Source organism: Hylobates moloch, unplaced genomic scaffold (assembly GCF_009828535.3).
Source record: "Hylobates moloch isolate HMO894 unplaced genomic scaffold, HMol_V3 SCAFFOLD_20, whole genome shotgun sequence".
In the NCBI taxonomy this organism is placed as follows: domain Eukaryota; kingdom Metazoa; phylum Chordata; class Mammalia; order Primates; family Hylobatidae; genus Hylobates; species Hylobates moloch.
The window spans coordinates 13025602-13047641 of NW_026652295.1; the positions used below are offsets into that span (position 1 = coordinate 13025602).

A 22040-nucleotide genomic window follows, 5' to 3' on the forward strand; every position below is an offset into this window, starting at 1 on the left:
AGACACTTGAGAATCAATTCTGATTTATTTTCCTTTATACAATGAATCCAGTGCAAGTTGGAGCTTAATTTCTGAGGGTCTACACCCAAGGTGATTAGAGAAAAGATCTCTTCTTTGCATGTCATATAAACCTAATAAATATCAATAAGACTGTATTTTAAACTTTCTAAATATGCCCAGTATCAGTTTCTTTATACTTCCTTTAATTAAAAATGGAAAATTGCTTTTAAAAAAAGTCTTACCGGTAGGTCAGTGAAAGCAATACCTAAAAAGAAAAAAAAAGGTGGCATTAGAAGCTGTTTTTCAAAGCAGACTATACTGACAAGCTGAATTTCTAACTAAAAGGAGGAAACAAATGGCAAAAGAAAAAACATTAAAGCCTAAATAAAAAATAACAAGACTAATTTTTTATCAGTAATACTAACATATGTCTGAGTGAACGAACGCTGTCCCCTTTCAAGATAATCAGCCTTGCTAGTCATACACAAATTTTATTTCTGAGATGCTGCCACTGTCTCCAGGATTTTTGAAATACTTTTAGATATATCTTCAAAGCTACATTAGAAAACACATTAAGAAAGTTGGTTGCAAAATAGTCACAGTTTATTTTTTACCCCCACGTTGCAATTTGTAGCCTCACCATTTAATAATCATCGTCTAGATTTAGCTTTTAAATAATTTTAGGTGGAAAGAAAAGAGTTTTTCTGTTATAAAAGGCAAACAAGGGAAAATACAGTATATTTTTGCTTCTTTAAAAAATGTTTCTTATGAAAGCAAATTCTTTAACTTATGATTTACTGGTGGGAAAAATCAATTCCTCCCTCAAAGGATAAACGATTTTGCACAGTTGAGAATTTCTCTTGAATACCTTTTGACAGTAATTACAACAGTCATGTTCTAGATACAACTTGAGCAATGGCAATATCATTGGAATAAGTCTACTGTCAACCAACGTGACAATTTAACGACCTCCTTTCAAATATTCAAATATACAACTTAGCTGAAAATACTAAAGTATTTCTGTAGATATATTTTTAGAGATTTAGCTCTAGAATAATGGGAGAGCAGTACTGGTGAGTCAGTCAGCTGATCTCAACTCTTCCAGTCTAAAACCAACATTAAAACCAAGCCAGCACCACTGCTTCTACAGTCTTGATCACTATCTCAAAACTGAGGGAATTTCCATTAAATTGTTTTTAAGGTCTCTTCCTACTTGACATTTTATTCCTCTATGACTGTGCTGCAATAACAGAAAACATCTAACTCTATTTATTAATAAGGTTAAAAGACAAATTGAAAATAAATTTTACACTTTTAAAATAATGTGTAAAAAATAATGCTTTGTAGTTAGTAAAGCCCTGTTTTTATGATTTTTAAAAACTAGTAAATTCATGGTGGCTTGTTAAAAGGAAAGCAAAGTTAGGGTTCCTGTTTTCCCCATGTAAAACATTATCATTACATTTAACTTCATTAATAACACAGAAAGCAAATACTATCAGCCCAAATAAAAAATTTTCCCAAAAATTTCACAAAAGTAAAAAGAATACAGAAAGCAAGAGAATATTTTAATATACTATAAACTATACATATTTCTAATATTTTTCATAAAATAATCAATTATTTTTCTCAAAGATGTCTAGTTATAATGAAGACTGTATATTCCACCTTTAGCAAAAATCCTTTGTGTCTGTAATTACTGAAATCTTCACTTTACCAAAAACTCTAACAAAAAATTCAAAATTAATTCCAAAGGTTAACATTTTTTAACACGGCCAAATATAGTTACCACAACACGTTTTTGCTCAATCAGACCACGAAAAGATGCCACTTTAACAAGATGGCATAACTATTTGAATTTTACACAGAAAGCAATTTTCTATATTCATAATTTCCTGATTTGTCAGGCTTTTTGAAAAGTGATCTTCAATTGGTGAACGATATTCAATAAAACAAAGTAAAAAATTATCACATTACATTAACCTATATACTGCAATGTTTCTCTTATTTCTCAAATAAAACCTATTTTTCTGTATATAGTAAACAAATATATATTCTGAAAATCTTCCATGAGACAGAAACTAAAGATGTATCAGGTTTTGGGTACAGATGATCCATTTAGGAAGTATAAGGGAATAGTAACTACATATTTAATAGTATTTTATCTTAGAAGATGCCAGAATCTAGACCAGAGGTAGGCAAAGCTTTCCTATGAAGGGCTGCTAATATGTTCTGCTTTCCAGGCCATATGGGCTTTATCACAAATATCCAACTCTGCCATTGTAACAGGAAAGCAACCACAAACAACATGTTAAGTAGGTGTGGCTGGTTGCTAATGAAATTTTATTTTAAAATAAACAGGAGGCTAACTTGGCCATAGCTTGTAGACTCCTGTTCTACAGAAGTAATTTCTGCTCATCAATGGTTTACCAGTAGATCCCAGGAACCTAGCTCAGGGGCTGACAAACAATGATACTAAATAACATTTAATGGTTATTCACTAGATGCCAGAACCGTGCACATACTATTGCAGTTTACTCTAACCACCTTAGTGAGATAGGTATTACGGTGATCCTACTTGACAAACTGAGAAAACTGAGGCACAGAAATGTTAAGTAATTTACATATGGTTACCTGGCATAAGCCGGGAGTCAATCCCAGGCAAGTCTGACTAAAGAACTCTTATTAACCACTGTTATACCATCTCTCTATGTGCTTAATATTTATTAAATTTAAGAATGAATAATGCCAAACATTCAGGTTTACTTAAAATTAAAATGCGGGCTGGGCACAGTGGCTCATGCCTGTAATGCCAGCACTTTGGAAGGCTGAGGCGGGTGTATCACTTGAGGTCAGAAGTTCAAGACCAGCCTAGACAACATGGTGAAACCCCATCTCTACTAAAAATACAAAAATTAGCTGGGGGTGACAGCGCACCTATAATCCCAGCTATTCAGGAGGCTGGGGAAGGAGAATCGCTTGAAACTAGGAGGTGGAGGTTCTCAGCTGAGATCACATCACTGTACTCCTGCCTTGGCTACAGAAGGAGACTCCGTCTCAAAAATTAACAAAAAATAAAAATTTATGATGTGACTCCATCATTAGATGCACCTTTTTAAAGACACATCTTACATTTTAAAAATAGCTTTCTTAGCCAAGAGAAAAATTTAATTTAAATATTTGTGAAAATAGGGAAAAAATAAAATCATTATCACCTGTGATTGTCTTATCTCCCAAAATGAAATTTCTTCTCTGGAAAGTTTAAAAAGTTTATGTTAAAGAGATTGTGGTTTTTTAAAAATGTATTTTTTGGTTTTTGAGCCAAAGTACCTAAAAGCAGATTTCTCCGGATTCAAAAATTCAAACATCTTAAGCAGTCAAGCCAACTAAGATTATATGATCAGTCAGAATAGTAACAACAAATAAATTCAAGAGGCCTGTATTGTTCTTGGAAACCAGGTGGCCACAACAATGAAACCACACATAAATATACATAATTTGCATGGGGTCCTTAACATTATTGTACTAGTGAGAAAAGGATCTCTTGTGGACTTGAGAAAAACTTTTAAGTCAGATAATACAGAAGGACTTCAGAATTAAAAATCAGTCATCAGAAGTAGAAATGCTAAGCTGAATATGAAAAAAGTTAACTTTATTGAAACACTTTTAAAAGAGTATTGCCAATGCAGCCAGAAATTCAGAATTTTCTTTTATACTATGAAATAACAGAAAAAACAGCTTTTGTGTTAAAGAACATCTATTATACGTCTAAGCATACTACTTTAAGTCTAATTTTTAAATACTATTTATAAGCAGTTTCTGCCTTCTAGGGTTCCTTAGTTTTTGCTTCCTTTCATTTTACCTCAATAAAAATAATTTGCTTTGAGTCAAAGATTTTTCCAGCAGTAAAATGTGAAATCTTTTTTTATAAAACAAAAAGCATCAGTGTTACTATCCTTTATATTTTCTATAGTTTAAAAAAAAACTTCTAAGAAAAAGGAATATAACGACCACATATAACTTTAAATTTGAAGTGCTATGGGTACATGAATATTCCACTGTAAATCTTAACTTACCATTAGTCTTACAATGTATGGGTTTCAAGTTTTCCATAACCTATTTTATTTTCATAAGTTTTTTTATTCTCAGTTTTGTCACTGTTTGCTTGTTTAATTCTGCTTCCTTCCATACAGCAAACTTGTAGTTACCAACTTAGCCATCTTTGTTAGCAGATCTGACCTTTGAGTGTGTTGATGCCCTTCATATGCTTGTGGCATCAAGCTTTCCCTTCCTTTGTTACTATTCCCCACACTATCCTAACAACTGACTGCCCCTTTTTCTTAGCACCTGTTACCCAGAGAATTAGATTATACTGTGTAGCGTTTTATTTAAAGCAGAAAACTCTTGGCATTTCTATTTCTAGAATAAGTATCTCAGTGTGGGGATTATTTCTACGGTAACTCCTATACATATATGTATTATATAGATGGCCTTCACAGAATATAAAGACGGTGAATATAAATATTCACCATTTCCTTAGCTTCTGCCTGGGAAAAAGGAAGAAACCATTTCCAGAGGCATCTATCTATAAAGGAGAATCACATAATAAATACAACTACCATCCTGGAAGTGTAATAATCTCAATATTTGGTTATTTTGCATGCAATATATTATCTCAGTACCTAAACTATGTCCATTCTTGGTGTAAAAGCAGGTATTGTTGATAAGATTAACACAACAGCCAATGACATCACCAGTAGTGAAAGTTGGTCCATAAGGTTGTCCAGTTCCAGAAGAACAAAACGAATGTCCATCATCCCCATGGTAACCATATGAATGCTTATCCCAACCTAAGGAGAAAGTTCCGGCATATTTACAATGAAAAGTAAGGTTCCTCTGTACTAGGTTTATTCACTAATAACCTAGTGATAAATCAGAACAGTACAAGATAATATAAAGATAAAATTCCTAATGTACATTTAAATTCTCAAAAATTACACTACAAAATTTATTCTATATTAAAATACGGTTTACAAATTTAAGAAAAATAGCTACACAGAACACTAAAACAAATATTAAACAGAGAGAACCCCCTACCAGAAAAAACAAACATAAATGCAACAACCACAGGAGGACACATTTTCTGTGCATATTCCGTTTGCTAATACACCAAAATAATTTTGCTTTGATTTAAAGAAACACATACACGTTTTATATAACATAAGAGATTACATCCTATTCAATCACTGCAAGTTTCTCAAGACTGGGATCCAAATATAAAAGCCAAACAGGGTGTGGTCTTACCAAACTACAGATACGTTTATATCATCATTAAGAGATTTCTACCTTATCAGTTACTTCTATAAGGAGTTTTCAAATAATAAAAACCTCAATTAAACCCTCTTTCAAGTATAATTTTAAGCAAAAGGGTACAAAAGGAAGTATGTCAAGGTAACATATGTGATTACAATCAGATGCAACTACATTGTCTTGGTTTGTTTAAGGCACTTCACGTAGTTTTACATTGACAGTTTTGCCTTGTACCTCAAAAAGTGTCACCAAAATTAATTTTTAACTTTAGCAAAGAGAGTATTAGAAGACATAATCCAAGAATCACTTCCTTCTGATATGTGGTATTGGGAAACAGGTCTGCCATCTCAATTCATCTCTTCCTTAGTTTAAGTATTAGTCGATATTCCCTGAACATTAAGATGGGTTAAAAGTCAAAAATATGATGGGTAGCCAATATAACCAGCCACATTAAAATATTTAAAGTAGCTGATATTACTATTTACTAAAACTTAAAAATATCAAAATACAAAAAAAGCATGAGATATATACTATATGTTTTACTAAATAGTGTGAAATTTAAATTTATTAAAAACCGCTCAGCAGGCCGGGCATGGTGACTCACGCCTGTAATCCTAACAGTTTGGGAGGCCGAGGCAGGTGGATCACCTGAGGTCAGGGGCTCGAGACCAGCCTGGCCAAAACGGCAAAACCCCATCTCTACTAAAAATAAAAAAATTAGCCGGGTCTGGTGGTGCATGCCTGTGATCCCAGCTACTCGGGAGGCTGAGGCAGGAAAACTGCTTGATCCCAGAAGGCACAGGTTGCAGTGGGCCAAAACTGCACCACTGCACTCCAACCTGGGTGACACAGTGAGACTCTGTCTCAAAAACAAAACAAAACAAAAAAACCCCACTCAGCTTTCACTTAAAATTCATAATGATGATGAAAAACACAGAAAATCAGTATCTTTAAATATTACAATTTCTTACTTGAAAATTTTAACCAGAAAGAGCTACTCATAAGACATAATACTGTAATTCAATTACAAGTGTACCTGGTAGTCTATTCATGTTCACACCTTGAGCAGAAAGACCAATTCCCATGTAACTGTTGGCGGGGGTGGGGGGGAGAGAAGAAAAGGACATTATTATAGTCATGTATGTATAAATTACCAAACAATCTCAAACAATATCAGAACCAAGCCCAAGTTGGAACTCCTAAGGTAGCAACAAAAATTTTATTACAATTTATTATGTAACAACAATGGGCAATATTAAGTACCAATAATACTCAGACTTCACAGCAAACTCATATGGTAATAATTCATAAATACACACAAAGCATTAATATACAGCTATGCACTCTACTGACACCTATAAAAAATCTCTCCAACTTATTTACAGATAAATGTTTGGGATTAAGATTTCTCACAAAAAAGCACAGAGGGATTGTAGAAGGAAAAAAAAAAATGTTAAGGAAACAAATGTGTTTCCCAAGGGGCACAGTACAAATTTAGACCACACACACACACACACACACACACACACACACACACACACACGGAAATATAGATTCACATTTGGAAAAAATTTCAAACTCACATAAAAATATCTTAATAAAATTACCCCAAGTATGTATTTTCTATACTAGCTTTCTAAAACTGAGCAAATTGACAAAATCTACCTAAACAGAGGGCTCTTTATTATCAATTTATAAAATTAGAACAAAACAATCTCCACACAATACACAAGGAAAGATTATTCAGGTATTCAGTTATTTTTCAAGTGCTTATAAAACATTAACAACAAAACCTGATAAAGATAGTTCAAAGGAAGAAAACATAACACAATACACTTGTGAGTATGAACACAAAAAGAAAAACAAAATAAAAAGCAAACTGAATCCAGTTTGTTAAAAGGCTAATCGCCCATTATTTTTATCAAGGTTTTAAATGGCATTTGATAAAATTTGGCCACCATTCCTAATAAGAACTCCAATAAAATAAGAATAACAGGAAATTATTTAACTATGAGACTTTTCCCCCAAATATAGCAAGCAAGATATTCAACAGTAAAATGCACTGAAGGCATTTCCACTAAAATCAAGAACAAAGAGATACTTACAATTGTTAAATACTGTTTTAGGGGCTTTAGAAAGCTTAATAAAATAAGAAAACTAAATGACTAGTATAAATGTTAAAAGACATAAAAGTACCTTTATTTGTACTTGGTATGATTATATAGATAGAAAACCACAGAATCTACCAAAACCTTTTACAATTATTTAGGCATTCTGGCAAACTGACTATATATAAGAGGAACATTTTAATATTTCTTCTAGTATAGCCAGCTGGACAGCCACAATAACTACAGAAAACATAAAACAGGAGTAAGGTTCTCAAGGAAGGCTCAGAATTACATATTAAAAGCTGTATATAAGTGGATATAGTAAACATCTGGATAACTTGAGAGCATAAAAATGGCAATCTTTCAGACAGGCACAGAGGCTCACACCTGGAATCCCAGCACTTTCAGAGACTGAAGCAGGAGGATCTTCTGAGCCCAAGAATTCAAGACCAGCCTGGGCAACATTGGGAGATCTTGTCTCAAAAAAAACCAAAACCATCAGTTGTGTATGGTGGTGCACACCTGTGGTCCTAGCTATGTGGGAGGCTGAGGTGGGAGGATTGCTTGACCCCAGGAGGTTGAGGCTGCAGTGAGCCATGAATGATCACACCACTGCACTCCACCCTGAGTGATAGACCAGGACTCTGTCACCCAGGCTGGAGGGCAAAAACAAAAAAAGGAGGACAACCTTTCTAAAATGATGTAGACATACATTTTATACATTTCAAGACATATTCCAACAGAAATTTTAAAACTGAGCAAAATTATTTCAAAGTTCATATGTAAAAATGTATAATTTTGATCAAAAGACAAAATTTTAAAAAAGAAAACTCAGTTTTCCCTACTAGAAATTAAAACTCATAGTTAGATTCACAAGAGCAGTATTACTACTATGAGCATACGCCAAGTGACACAAGAGTGACAAAACATTAAGAAACAACACATAGATGTCTAGTCAAGAAGGCTCATTAAGTTTGTATTTTGATTCAGCCCCTTTGCTAGAAGTACAATATAAAATGTAAGTATTACATTTTATTTAAAAAGGCTAAGTCACAAGAAGATGAGAAGAAACACAGGCTGTGAATGGAGATATAAGCTGTGGATCTGCAAAGCTCTGAGTCTATGAGCACTCAACAGTGGCTCAAAGTTCCCCCTCCTCTGGGTAAACAAGGACTAAAAATGTTCCATAAGGAATATTAGCTATGCTTACTGCTTAAAGCCAAAGGCTGGAATAGGCTTCTCCTCTTGAAAGGAGGCTAAGAATATACTGATATCACCTGTTGCCTAAGCTAGAGCTTATTTGACATTGTGGTGTAGTTAAGGGGAAAGAGAGGAGAAACCTCTTAACCAGGATCTAAACCAGTTAGTTATTGAATGGATCCATGACAGAATCTGCAATACTCTCAATATCATGCTGAAGCAAGGACCTGGAAACTCTAATACAAACCTAGTTTTGGATTAGGAGGAATGAATTGAAAAGCAAGTACAAACTGTAAGAAAGAAAATAAGCATAGAAAAAGCCAGATGAGCAAAATGAAGAAAAATGTTAAACTTTCCAATCAAAATAAGGCTGCAAGGACAAAATTCTAAAATATAAGATCAACAAATGTGACACAACAGGCATGTGGGAAAAAAAATGAGAAAAAAGAAAAAGACCAATAAAATAAATGACTGGAATATGAATTCATTCTAGATATCACCTAATGGATAGTATGATTTTAAAAAAACATAAAAATAATTATATTTAGGAATATACTAAAAGAAAAAAATAATCACTAAGATATAAGGACAGTGGTGTACCAATATTTGCTGAGATAATTTAGATAGTAATTTTCCAGAATTGAAAAACATGTTGTTGAATTGAAAATACACACTACATACTGAGGAAGATAAAAATTAAGTCACACATAAGACACACTGTAGAATATCAATCACGGGCATAATCTTAAAAGCTAGCAGAAAGAAAAGCAGATTACCTAGCAAGGAATGGCAATTAGACTGACTTCAGACTTCTCCCCAGCAACAACTGATGACGAAAAACAATGGCACAATATGTTCAAAGTATTTAAAGTAACTGTCTACCTAGAACTTAGGTGCCAGGTAATGCAGCAAGAATGAGGGAAAAAATAAGATATTTTAAGACACATAAAAGCTAATGGTTTACTATACACAGACTGTCACAAAAGAACTATCTGAGGACATGCTTTAGCAGCAGGGAGACAAGTGAAAATAGAATAAAGGCATGGACAAGGAAACAATCAGCACAGAAGATGACAAAATATATCACTAAAAGTCATTATTGATTTAAACAATACTATTCAGAGTTTTAAAATCTATCATCCATACATAATGTGCTAGGACACAATTACCTGACATAGAAAGGAACAAAAAATATCCATGTTCAAAAGAAAGCACAAAGAGGGAATGGCCCTGAGACAATCCAGATGTGAGAATTAGCAGACAAAAAAATTTAAACCAGGTACTGTTAACAACGCACAAGATGTAGGGAGAAGAAATACTCTTGCTTTGAATGAAAAGAAATTCCAGAAAAGAAAAAGAATCAATAAAAAGGGAACTACTATGGTCTGAATGTGTGTGTCCCCCAAGATTCTTATGTTGAAACCCAGTCTCTAATATGGTGGTATTATGAGGTCGGCCTCTGGGAGGTCATGAGGGCTCCACCCTCAGGAATGGGATTTTTGCCCTTATAAAAGAGGCGTGAGAAGGCTTGTTTGCCATGTAAGGACACATAGGTGTTTTCTATGAAGCAGAGAGTTCTCACCAGAAACTGAATCTGCTGGAGCCTTTTAATCTTGGGCTTTCAAGTCTCCAGAACTGTGAGCAATGAATGTATGCTGTTTATATAATAAATTACCCGGCCTAAGGTGTTTTGTTACAGCAGCCCAAACAAAAACAAGAACCAAATAGAAATTCTGGAGCTGAAAATTTTATGAAATAAATCTTTACTGATGTACTTAATGGCAGACTGAAGATGGCAAAATAAATAGTAACGTGAAAACAGACCTTAGCTGAAGGACAGAGAAAAAAAGATAGGGGTATGGGGGGAAAGAGTCCTTGGAACAGTATCAAAATACATGTAACCAATCCCAAGGAAAAAGAGAATAGGACAGAAAAAAAATTGAAAATAATTCCCCAAATTTGGTAAAAGACAAAAACGTACAGATTCAAGAAGCTCAGCAAACATTAATTAAATAAAAAGAAAACCACACCTAGGCACAAATCACAGCTGAACTGCTGAAAACTAACAAAAAAGAAAAAAAATGCAGAAAACAGCTAGAGAAAAACGACATATTACTTTCACAGGAACACTGAGTTGAATTTCCACTGACTTATTAGAAATATGAAGGCCAGAAGACAGTGAAATGAAATCTTTAAAAGTGCTAAAAAGAAAAACCCAAAAGCCTGCCAACACAAAATGTTATTTTCAAGAGAAATATTCTTAAGAATAAAAGTGAAACAAAAACATTTTCAGATAAAAGAAAAACATAATGTGTTGCCAGCAAATCTACACTTAAAAAAATGCTCTTAATTTTCCTAAAACATGACCCTTTAAAGCAAAGATGGTAACATGTATTGTGTAGTTTATAACATACCATAGATGTAATACATATGACAATTACAGCAAAAAGGACAGGAGGAAGTGATAAATGTAGAAATGCAAGTTTCTATATTTTACATAAAATGGTTCAATATTAATTCTCAACAGGTTATAAAAAAAGATATATATTAAAATCTAGAATAATCGCTAAAAATAGCAGAGACATAAAGGTCAGTAAATAAAAAGAAATTCTAATAATGTATCAAAATGATAACATATGATGACTAGACAGTGTTTAACCCAAGAACAAAAGATTGGCTTAACATTCAAAACCAATCAATGTATTTTACTATACTAGGGGAAAACTATCATGAAATAGCTGCAGTAAAAACACCCGATACAATTTAACACCATCCAAAATAAATACTCTTGGCAAACTAACAAGGGAACTTCCTCAACCTGTACCTACAAAAACTGTACAAATTAACATGCTTAATAGCAAAATACTGAACACTATTCTCCGAGACCAACAAAAAAGCAAGAAGCCCAGTGCTCACCACTCCTATTCAACACTATACTACAAATCCTAGCCATTTCAACAAGGCAAAAAAGAGAAATAAAATGCATAAAAATTAAAAAGAAAGCTGGCTCTATGTACAGATATATGACTGCTTATAAAGAAAATTCTAAGGAATCTACAAAATAACTGGAATAAGTGAATTTAAGAAGGTTGCAGAATACAAAGTTAATATACAAAGTCCACTGTATTTGGCAGCAAATACTAGAAAAACAAAATTTTAAAAACCAATTCTATCTACAACAGCATCAGAAAACACAAAACATCGAACGAAAGACATGCAGCCCTCTCTACTCAAAATTACCAATTATCACTTTGGGAAATTTTAAAAGATGTAAATAAATGGCAAAACATATCATGCCTATGAACTGGGCACCTCAACTGCAATTCTCTTCAAACTGATCACAGAGTCAATGCAATCCAAAGCATAACCACAATAGGGTTTTCTTTTTTTTTTTTTTTTTAATCTGAAAAGCTGATTCTAAAGTGTGTATAGAAGCTGATAATGAATGTAAATATACAGCTTAATAGAAGAAATAAGACCTAGTGTTAGATAGATCCGTAAGATGAATATAGTTCACAATGTTCTACTGCACATTTCAAAATAGCTAGAAGAGAATAATTCAAATGTTTCCAGCATAAAGACAATTATTTAAGGTAATAGATACCCCCAATACACTGATTTGATCTTTACAATCATATGAATGTATCATCACTGTACCCCCAAAACATGGACACTCATTATGCAGCTATAAAAAATTAAAATTAAATAAGTAAAATTTATATGGAAACGTGAAGGATCTAAAACATCCCAAAAAAGCTTGGAAAACTGTAGAATTTACACAATCTGACTTCAAAACATAGCATGGGCTGAGTAATCTAAATAGTATGGTACTGGCTTAAGGATCAACAAATAGATCAATGCAACAGATTAAGGAGTCTAGAAAGAGACCCACATTTATAGTCATTTAATATTTTACAAAAGTGCCTAGACAGTCCAAAAGAGGATGGAAGTCTTTTGAACAAATAGTAATAAGATAACTGACATCCATGTAGAAAAAAGTGAGCCTTAATCTCTATCTCACACGATACACAAAAATCCAATGAAGATGAATCACAGTCCTAAATATAAATGTTAAAAACTACAAAGCTTCTACAAGAAAACATGTAAAACTACCTTAACGACTTAGGGATAAAGCAAAGATTTATTAGGACACAAAAAGGAAGACTCATAAAAGAGTAAACTCATAAAATAAAACTTCAGCAAAATTTAAAACTTAACTAAAGACATAGATGATCCAATTTTCAAAAATGAACAAAAGATCTGAATAGATACTTCACAAAATAAGACACTGCAAATAGCCAAGGAGTACATGAAAATGTGCTCCAAATTGTCAGTCATCAGGAAAATGCAAATTAAAACGACACTGAGATACAACTGCATACCTGCCAGAATAATTACAATTTATAAAACCAACAACATCAGTGTTGCCAAGCATATGGCACAACAGGAACTTCATATATTTTTGATGGGAATTTAAAACAATAAAACCTCTTTGAAACAAAGGCTGGCAGTTGCTCATAGGACTGAACACCTGCCTACCCCATGACCCAGCAATACTACTCATAAGAAAAATGAAGATGTGTCTACCAAAATAATTTGTACAAATAGGCTCATGGCAGATTTCTTCACAATAGTGGAAAAACTTGAAACAGCCTGGGTATCCATCAACAAGCGAAGAGATACACAAATTGTGGTATATTCTACTCAGCAACAAAAACAAAAATAGAATTACTGATAAACACAAATGGATCAATCTCAAAAATGTCATGTTCACCCAAGGAAGCTTTACATACAAGAAGTGCATATGCCATATAATTCCTTTTATATGAAATTTTGCAACAAGAAAAACCACTCTACGGTAGTAAACAAGTCAAAACAGTGTCTGCCTCTGAAAGGGTGGGTCAAGGGCCTAAGTAGGAAGGAGCATGAGGGAACATTTCTGAGAATGATGATATTCTATACTTTGATAGAGGTTTGCATTTCATGGGCATACGCATCTGCAAAACTTATCAAAGAGTACACTTAAGATGTGTGCATTTCACCAAATGTAAACTGTACCACACACACACACACACACACACACAAAGAGAAGTAAGCTGACATCAAACTCTAGTTAATGATATACATGCTGTAGTGATTAGGGGGGAAGTATACCTACACCGAAATGTATCAAAGATTAAGATGGATCAACTGATGAAAAGAGGAATAGAAGAGATACCGTATAAAACAATTACAGTCAGGTCTGCTATATCATGACATATAAGTTTCAAAAAAATCACATTATACAAAATCATGCAATAAAAGCTACAAGGTTTACGAAGGAAATGGGGTTGGGAGCACAGCATGCAAAAACGTAACACATTTTTGAAAAGATAAGAACACAATAAAAACAATTTTACACCTATTAAATTATTAAGGAATAGGCCAGGCACAATGGCTCATGCCTGTAATCCCAAAGGAAAAAAAAACTGGGAGGCCATGGTGAGAGAAGCGCTTTGAGTCCAGGAGTTCAAGACCAGCTGGGCAACATAGTGGGACCCCATCTCTCCAAAAAAAAAAAAGATTGGCACGGTGGTGCATTGCCTATAGTCCCAGCTACTCGGGAGGATCACTTGAGCCTGAGAGGTCGAGGCTGCAGTAAGACGTGATGGCACTACTGCACTCCAGCCTGGGTGACAGAGACCTTGTCTCAAAACAACAACAACAAAAAATTGTTACGGAATAAATACTACAAGAAAGTGAGTATTTCACTTTGAAAAACACCTAAGTTTATACCTGGGAAATGGGTGTCACAAGAGTTACCGCTTGTGAGTTACTGTGAAGTGATGAAAGGAGGGTTATCTGACAAAGGGAAATTTGTAACACCAGTTGTGGCTGGGTGTGGCTCATAACTCACAGTAAACTGAATAGCTGGTAGATATATGAAGGCTATCTGACATATAAAAACAAACTCAACCCAATAGTGAGGGACAGGCAAAATTTATGTGAACAAGAAATTTATTGTTGTGGTACTATGTGTTTACCAAGAGCAATGAATATGAAGATTTTTCAGATCAATATGTCAACGTAGATCATCACAAATTACGCATTTATTAACAGTTATGTAAGTAATGTTTGTGCCTAACATACAATGGAGACTAACGGCATTCTAGTTTAATTCCTATTATTGATAGGCTTAAGCCTACTATCTTGCTAGTTGTCCATCTGTTCTCTCCATCTTTTTCTGTGTTCTTTTTAATTCTTATTTTTGTTTTATGGCCATTATTAGTTTTCTGCTATGCCTTTTGGCAGTATATTAATGACTACCTTATTAAGATTTTAATGCATCTTTGATCTATTACATTCTTAAGTTAGTATATGTATCACATGCTGGCAATGCAAGAAACACCTTTAAAAACCTATTTACAGTGATGTTCCACATAACAAATGCTTCGGTCAACAACCGACCGTATGTACAACAATGGTCCTATAAGATTATAATGGAGCTGTTCTATACAAGTGTGCCATTTTAAATCTTATCTTTTCTATGTGATGTATTTAGATACACAAAACCATTGTGTTACAATTCCCTATAGTATTCAGTACAATAACAAGCTATTCAGTTTTGTAGCCTAGGAGCAGAGCAATGGACCACACCACATGGCCTAGGTATTTAATAGGCCATGTGGTATGGTCTATACCATTTAGGTTTGTGTAAGTACATTCTATGATATTCCTACAATGACAAAACCACCTAACAACACATTCTTCAGAACGTATCCCCATTCTTACGCAACACATTTTTTGTTACTGTTGTCAAAAATTAAAATTAAAATTAAATAAAAAAGAAAGATCTCTAATTAGTAATCCAATTTCTACCGTTAAGAATGAACTAAACCCAAAGCAGGTAGCAAAAAAAGAATTATAAAGATTAGGGGAGAAATAAGGGAAGAGACTAGAAAAACAATAGAATCAACGAATTCAAAAGTAGGTTCTACTAAGCAAGAAAAATAAAAGAAGACTCAAATTACTAAACATCAGGAATTAAAGGAGTATTACTACTAAACTAAAAAGGATCATAAGAAAACAATTATTAAATACTATCAACAATGAATTACATAACCTCCTTTAAATGGACAAATTCTAGTAAGACACAAACTACTAAAACTGCATAGTAATTTTAAAACACAAAGACAAGCCCGTGCTCAGATGGCTTCACTGGGGAAATCTACCAAACATAAAAATTAACATTAATGTTTCTCAGACTCTTCCAAAAAAGCTAGAAATACTTCCTAACTCATTCTACAAAGCCAGCACTACCTTGTTACCAAAACTAGATAAAGGCATCACAAAAAAACTACAGAAAAAATATCCTTCATTAACACAAATGCAAAAATCCTCAACAAATTACTAGGAAATCAAATCTAGCAACACATATAAAAGATTATAAATCATGACCAAATGGGATTTATCCCAAAAACATGAAGTTTGTTTAACAAACAAAAATCAATCAATGTAATATATTAAGAAAATAAAGAACAAAACCCATATAATCATCTCAACAGGCATAGAAAAAGAATTTCACAAAACTCATCACCCTTTCATGATTTAAAAAAAAAATCATGAAAAATCATGACTCAGCAAGCTTGAAACAGAAGGAAACTTCCTCAAACTGATAAAGAACATCTATGAAAAATCCCCAGCTAATAGCATACTTAGTGGTAAAAGACTGAATACTTTGACCTTAAGATTAGGGACAAAAAAAAGGATGTCTTCTCTCACCACTTCTATTCAACATAGTACTGAAATTTCTACCCTGGGCAAGAGGGCAAGAAAAAGACGTAAAAGCCATCAGATCAGAAAGCAAGAAATAAACGTCCTCTATTGACAGACGGCACAATCTTGTATACAGAAAATCCTAAAGAATCTCCTCCCTCAAAATTATTAAAGGTAATCAAGTTCAACAAGACTACAAGATACAAGATTAATATGCAAAAATCAGTTGTATTTCTACACACTAGAAATAATTTGAAAATGAATTTAAGAAAACACTTTCATTTGGAACAGAACGAAAAAAAGAATACTTAGGAATAAATACAGCAAAAGAAGCGCGAAACCTGGACACTAAAAACGACATTGTTGAAAAAATGAAAGAACTCCTAAGTAAATGGAAAGACTCCCCATGCCATATTCTTGGATTTCAAGACTAAATGTTGTTAAAATAGCAATACTCCCCAAATTAATCTAGAGATCCAACACAAACCCTATCAAAATCTTAACTTGCTTTGCTGCAGAAATTGACAAACTGATTCCGAAATCATACACAAATTCAAGGGCCCAGTAGAGCCAAAGTAATCTTGAAAAAGAAGAACAAAGTTGGAAGACTCACACATTCCAATTTTAAAACTCAACAAAAAGCTACAGTAACCAAGAGAGTGTGTTGCTGGCTTAAAAACAGACATAGAGATTAATGCCATAGAATTGAGAGTTCAGAAACTCTTATATTTATGATCAATTAATTTTGTTGTTGTTGTCGTTTTGCAACAAGTAAGGTCTCACTTTGTTACCCAGGCTGGAGTGCAGTGGCATGATCACAGCTTACTGCAGCCTTTTTTCTCCCCTGATTAGGTGATCCTCACACCTCAGCCCCCGAGTAGCTGGGACTACAGTTGCATGCCACCATGCCTGGCTAACTTTTTTTTTCGCATTTTTTGTACAGACAGGGTTTCTCCATGTTGCCCAGGCTAGTCTCAAACTCCCGGGCTCAAGCAATACTGCCCACCTTGTCCTCCCAAAGTGTTGGGATTACAGGCGTGAGCCACAGCATCTGGTAGATGAATTGAGTTTTGACAAGTGGGAAAAAACAATCCAGTGGGGAAAGAACTGGTTTTTTTTTTTCAACAAATGGTACTGGGAAAACATACACATGCAAATGAACGTAGCTGAGGTTGGGCATGGTGGCTCAAGCCTATAATCCCCGCACTTTGAAAGGCCAAGGTGGTAGGTGGATCACTTGAGGTCAGGAGTTCAAGACCAGCCTAGCCGACATAGCAAAAGCCCATCTCTACTAAAAATACAAAAATCAGCCAGGTGCAGTGGCACATGCCTGTAGTCCCAGCTTCTCAGGAGGCTGAGGCATTAGAATTGCTTGAGCCTGGGAGGCAGAGGTTGCAGTGAACTAAGATTGTGCCACTGCACTCTGGCCTGGGCAACAGAGCAAGATTGTCTCAAAAATAAAAAAAAAATTTTAAAAAAGAATGCAGCTGGATCCCTATCTCACACCATATCTAAAAATTAACACAAAATGGATTAGAGAGCTAACTGAAGAGCTAAAAACTCTTAGATGAAAACACGGATGTAAGTCTTTGTGATAGTGGCTTAAGACAATGGTCTCTTAGATATGACATCAGAAGCAGAAGAAACGTAAGAAAAAATAGACAAACTAGGCCAGGCGTGGTGGCTCACACCTGTAATCCCAGCACTTTCGGAGGCCGAGGCAGGCAGATCACAAGGTCAGAAGATCGAGACCATCCTGGCTAGCACAGTGAAATCCCGTCTCTACTAAAAACACACAAAAAAACTAGCCAGGCGTGGTGGCGGGCGCCTGTAGCCCCAGCTACAAACTCAGATAAGGTAGATTTTGAATGATCAAACTGGACATTTTTAAATAACTCATTAAAATGCTAAGGGCTATAAGAAAGAATCAAAACAAAATGCTAGAAATAAAAAACATTAACACAAATAAAGAATGCCTTTGACGAGCAATCAGCAGACTAAAAAAAAAAAACAATAATCAGTGAGCTTGAAATAAAACTGGAACATGGTATTTGAGAATGTAGGACAACTATAAAAGGTGAAAAATATTCATAATAGTAATGCTAGAAGGAGAGGAAACAAAGAAAATGAAGTATTTGAAGTAATGATGGTTGATAATTTTCCAAAATTAAGGACAGATACCCCAAACTGCAAATCCAGACAGCTCAGAGAACACTAAACAGGATAAACATCAAAACATGAACACCTCATCTTCAAACCTAGGTCAAAGACAAAGAGCAAGTCTTGAAAGAAATCAGGAAAAAAAACCAACCAAAAAAAACACTTACCCTATATGAAAGAAGGATAAGAATTATATCAGATTTCTCTTCAGAAATCATGTAAGCAAGAAGAGAGTGGAATGAAATATTTAAGTGTTGGGAAAAAACCCCACCAAGCTAGGATATAGCATCCAGAGAAATTATCCCTCAGAAGTGAAAGAAAAATAAAGACTTTCTCAGACAAACAAAAATAGAGGGAACTTGTGTCCAACAAACTTGCCTTGCAAGAAATGTTACAAGTTCTTCAGAGAAAAGGAAAATGATATAGGTGAGAAAATAGAATCCTTATGAAGAAAGGGAGAGTCCAAGAAGGAATAAATGAAGATACACTCTTTTATTTTTCTTAATCTTAATTGATCACATAGATAAGTATTCAAAATAGTAACAATATCTTGGGTAACTGCTGTTTATGGATAAGTGAAATGAATAACAGCAATGCTCTAAGGGACAGGAGGGAGGAGTTGGTTATATTCTGTTATAAGATACCTGTACTATGTGTGAAGCAGTATAAGTGGTATTTAAAAATGAACTTAGATGAGCTCTAAGGGAAACTACTAAAAAATCTTTTTAAAGTACAATTGGTATTTTAAATAGAAAAGAAAAATGGAATAATATACAATGCTCAATTAAAATCAGACAATGGGCTAGGCATGTAGCTCATGCCTGTAATCCCTTTGGAAGGCCGAGGCAGGAGGATCACTTGAGCCCAGGAGTTCGAGACTAGCCTGGCCTACATGGCAAAATCCCATCTCTATAAAGAATACAAAAAATTAGCCAGGTATGGTGGTGTGCCCTTGTAGTTCTAGCCACTTGGGAACCTGAAGTGGGAGAATCACTTGAGTCCAGGAAGTCAAGTCTTCAGTGAGCCGAGATCACGCCATTGCACTCCAGCCTGGGTGACAGAGGGAGACCTTGTCTCAAAAAAAAAAAAAAAAAAAAAAAAAATTTAAAATAAGCAACAGGGAACAAGTATAATGAGTAAGAAACAAATATGGTAGACACTAAAATCCAATTTTAACAATACTTTCAATGTGAATGGTCTAAATATACCAATTAAAAAGACAGAACTGACAAGAGAGAACAAAAAGACCCAAATGTATGTTGTCTACAAGAAACTCACTCTAAATATAAGGACACAGATAGGTTAAAGAGATGGAGAAATACAATGCCAAAACGGATCAAAAGGCAGCTGGACTAGTTATATTAATTTCTAACAAAGCAGAATTCAGAACAAGGAAAATTATCAGAGAAAAACAGAAATAGTACATAATGATCAAGGATCAATTATCAAACAAGATACAACAATCCTTAATTGCTGAGGGTCATGATCAACTCAGTATACTACTGGAGGCTGTATGTGTAAACAGCGAACTGTTTCTCATAAAAGCAGGATGTTGGCAAACTGACAAACTGTGTCTGCTGCCCAGAAGGAATGATGAGGGCAGCCACCACCCAGGCATAAGTGTTTCTTGTGATTAGGCAAAACTGAAGCCTGTTAGCAATAATGTAAACCTGTGATCAATCAAGCAGCTGACCAATCATTACCTCCTCCTCCCTGCTCTTTCTACCCAATAAATACTAAAGGGCTGTAGAGTCTCAGGCGGCTGCCTTTGCTCACTAAAAGCAGGGAGCCCTTTTCTTCTTCTCTTCTTCTCTCTTCTCCTTCCCCATGTTACCCTTACTTTAAAATAGTTACCTTTGTCTTAAGTTTTCATTTCTATGTCTGTCCCCCTTGATTCAGTCTCATAATGATGGTCTCAAGTAGTAACAGTAGTACCTGTCTCAGTGCCAGTCTCAAGTAGTAACTGTGGCAGTCAGCCACACTTAGTGTGTCTGAGCCTAACAACAAAGTGTCAAAAGATGTGAGACAAAAACTGATAGAGCTACAAGAAGCAGCAGTTAACTCCACAGCTATAACTGAAGACATCAACACCCCTATATCAATAATTGGCAGACACAGCAGGCAGAAAACCATTAAACATATAGTCAAACTGAAAAGTGCCATCCATCAACTGGATTTCATTGACATTTATAGTATACTTTATCCAATAACTGCAGAATACATATTCTTCTTAAGCTCACAAAAACATTTACCAAAACAGAATACATTCTGGGACATAAGAAAGACACGCCTTAACTAAAGTCATACAAACTATGCTCTCAGGACTTTAATGGAATTAAACTAGAAATCAATAAAAGAAAAATAGCTGGAAAATCCCCAAATATCTGCAGATTAAACAACACATTTTAAAATAACACATCAGTCAAAGAAGTCTAAAGAGAAATTTAAAAATATTTTGAACTAAATGAAAACAACTTATCAAAATTTGTGGGATGCAGTGAAAGCAGTGCCTACAGAGAAATTTATAACACTGAATGTAATGGTGATCTAAAATCAATGATTTAACTTTCCGCCTTAGGAAACTGGAGCAATAAATACAAACCTAGAGAAAGAAGAAGAAATGAGAAATAGAGATAGCAATGAAATTAAAAAAAAATAATAAAATAAAAATCAACAAAATTAAAAGCCAGTTCTTTGAAAAGATCAGTAAAATTGATAAACCTCTAGCCAGGATAACCAAGAAAAAAAAACACAAATTATTAATACCAAAATCAAAGACATAAGAAACTATTATTATCAGTAATAGTATCAATACTGATCCCAGACATTAAAAAAGTATTAAAGAAACATTTATAACTAACTTTATGCCCACAAATTTGATTATCTAGATGAAATGGATTTCAAGGCAATTCCTTGAAAGATATAATTTTATCAAAACTCATACAAGGAGAAAATGAAAATCTGAATATGCCTCTATAGATTAAAAAATTAAATCAATAATTAATAACCTTTACAGAAATGAGAAAGAAGAGGAAGAACTCTGGTAACTAGATCAAATTGTAGTGTCAAAATAAACTCCATCCACCGAAAGAGCCCAGAAGCAATGATACCCAGTAGTAGCAACCACACCCATAATAAATCTATTAAATAAAATTCAAGAATATTTGTTGCATAATGTTTGTCTTCAGAATATATCCAATAAGGGTGTACGATATACTGTGTTCAAAAGTTATCTGCATTCATTCTTTTCTTTTATTGTGGTTATTGTTTGTAAAAGCTAAATAAAAACATATACTCAGAAAAAAATAATAGTAACAATTAATAACCTTCCAAAAAAAAAAAAAAAAACAAACACTGGGCCCAGATGGCTTCAGGGTAATTCCAACCAAACATGTAAGGAAGAAATAACACAACTGTCTCCAATCTTTTCCAGAAAATACATTCAGAGGGTACACTTTTTAAGTCATTCTGAGTCTAGCATTACCCTAATGCCAAAACCAAATAAAGACA

At 34.2% G+C, this 22040-nt stretch overlaps 1 protein-coding gene across 1 annotated transcript in view; it reads right to left on the minus strand.

Annotated features, from left to right (window-relative positions):
• RANBP9 (RAN binding protein 9) overlaps positions 1-22040 on the minus strand; it is a 92835-nt gene that overhangs the window by 31828 nt on the left and 38967 nt on the right. The window contains exons 4-6 of the mRNA XM_058432675.1: positions 6344-6396; positions 4680-4847; positions 243-265 (exon numbers count right to left, since the gene is read on the minus strand). Coding sequence (XP_058288658.1) covers positions 243-265; positions 4680-4847; positions 6344-6396 — 244 coding nt within the window. The remainder of the gene's footprint in view (positions 1-242; positions 266-4679; positions 4848-6343; positions 6397-22040) is intronic.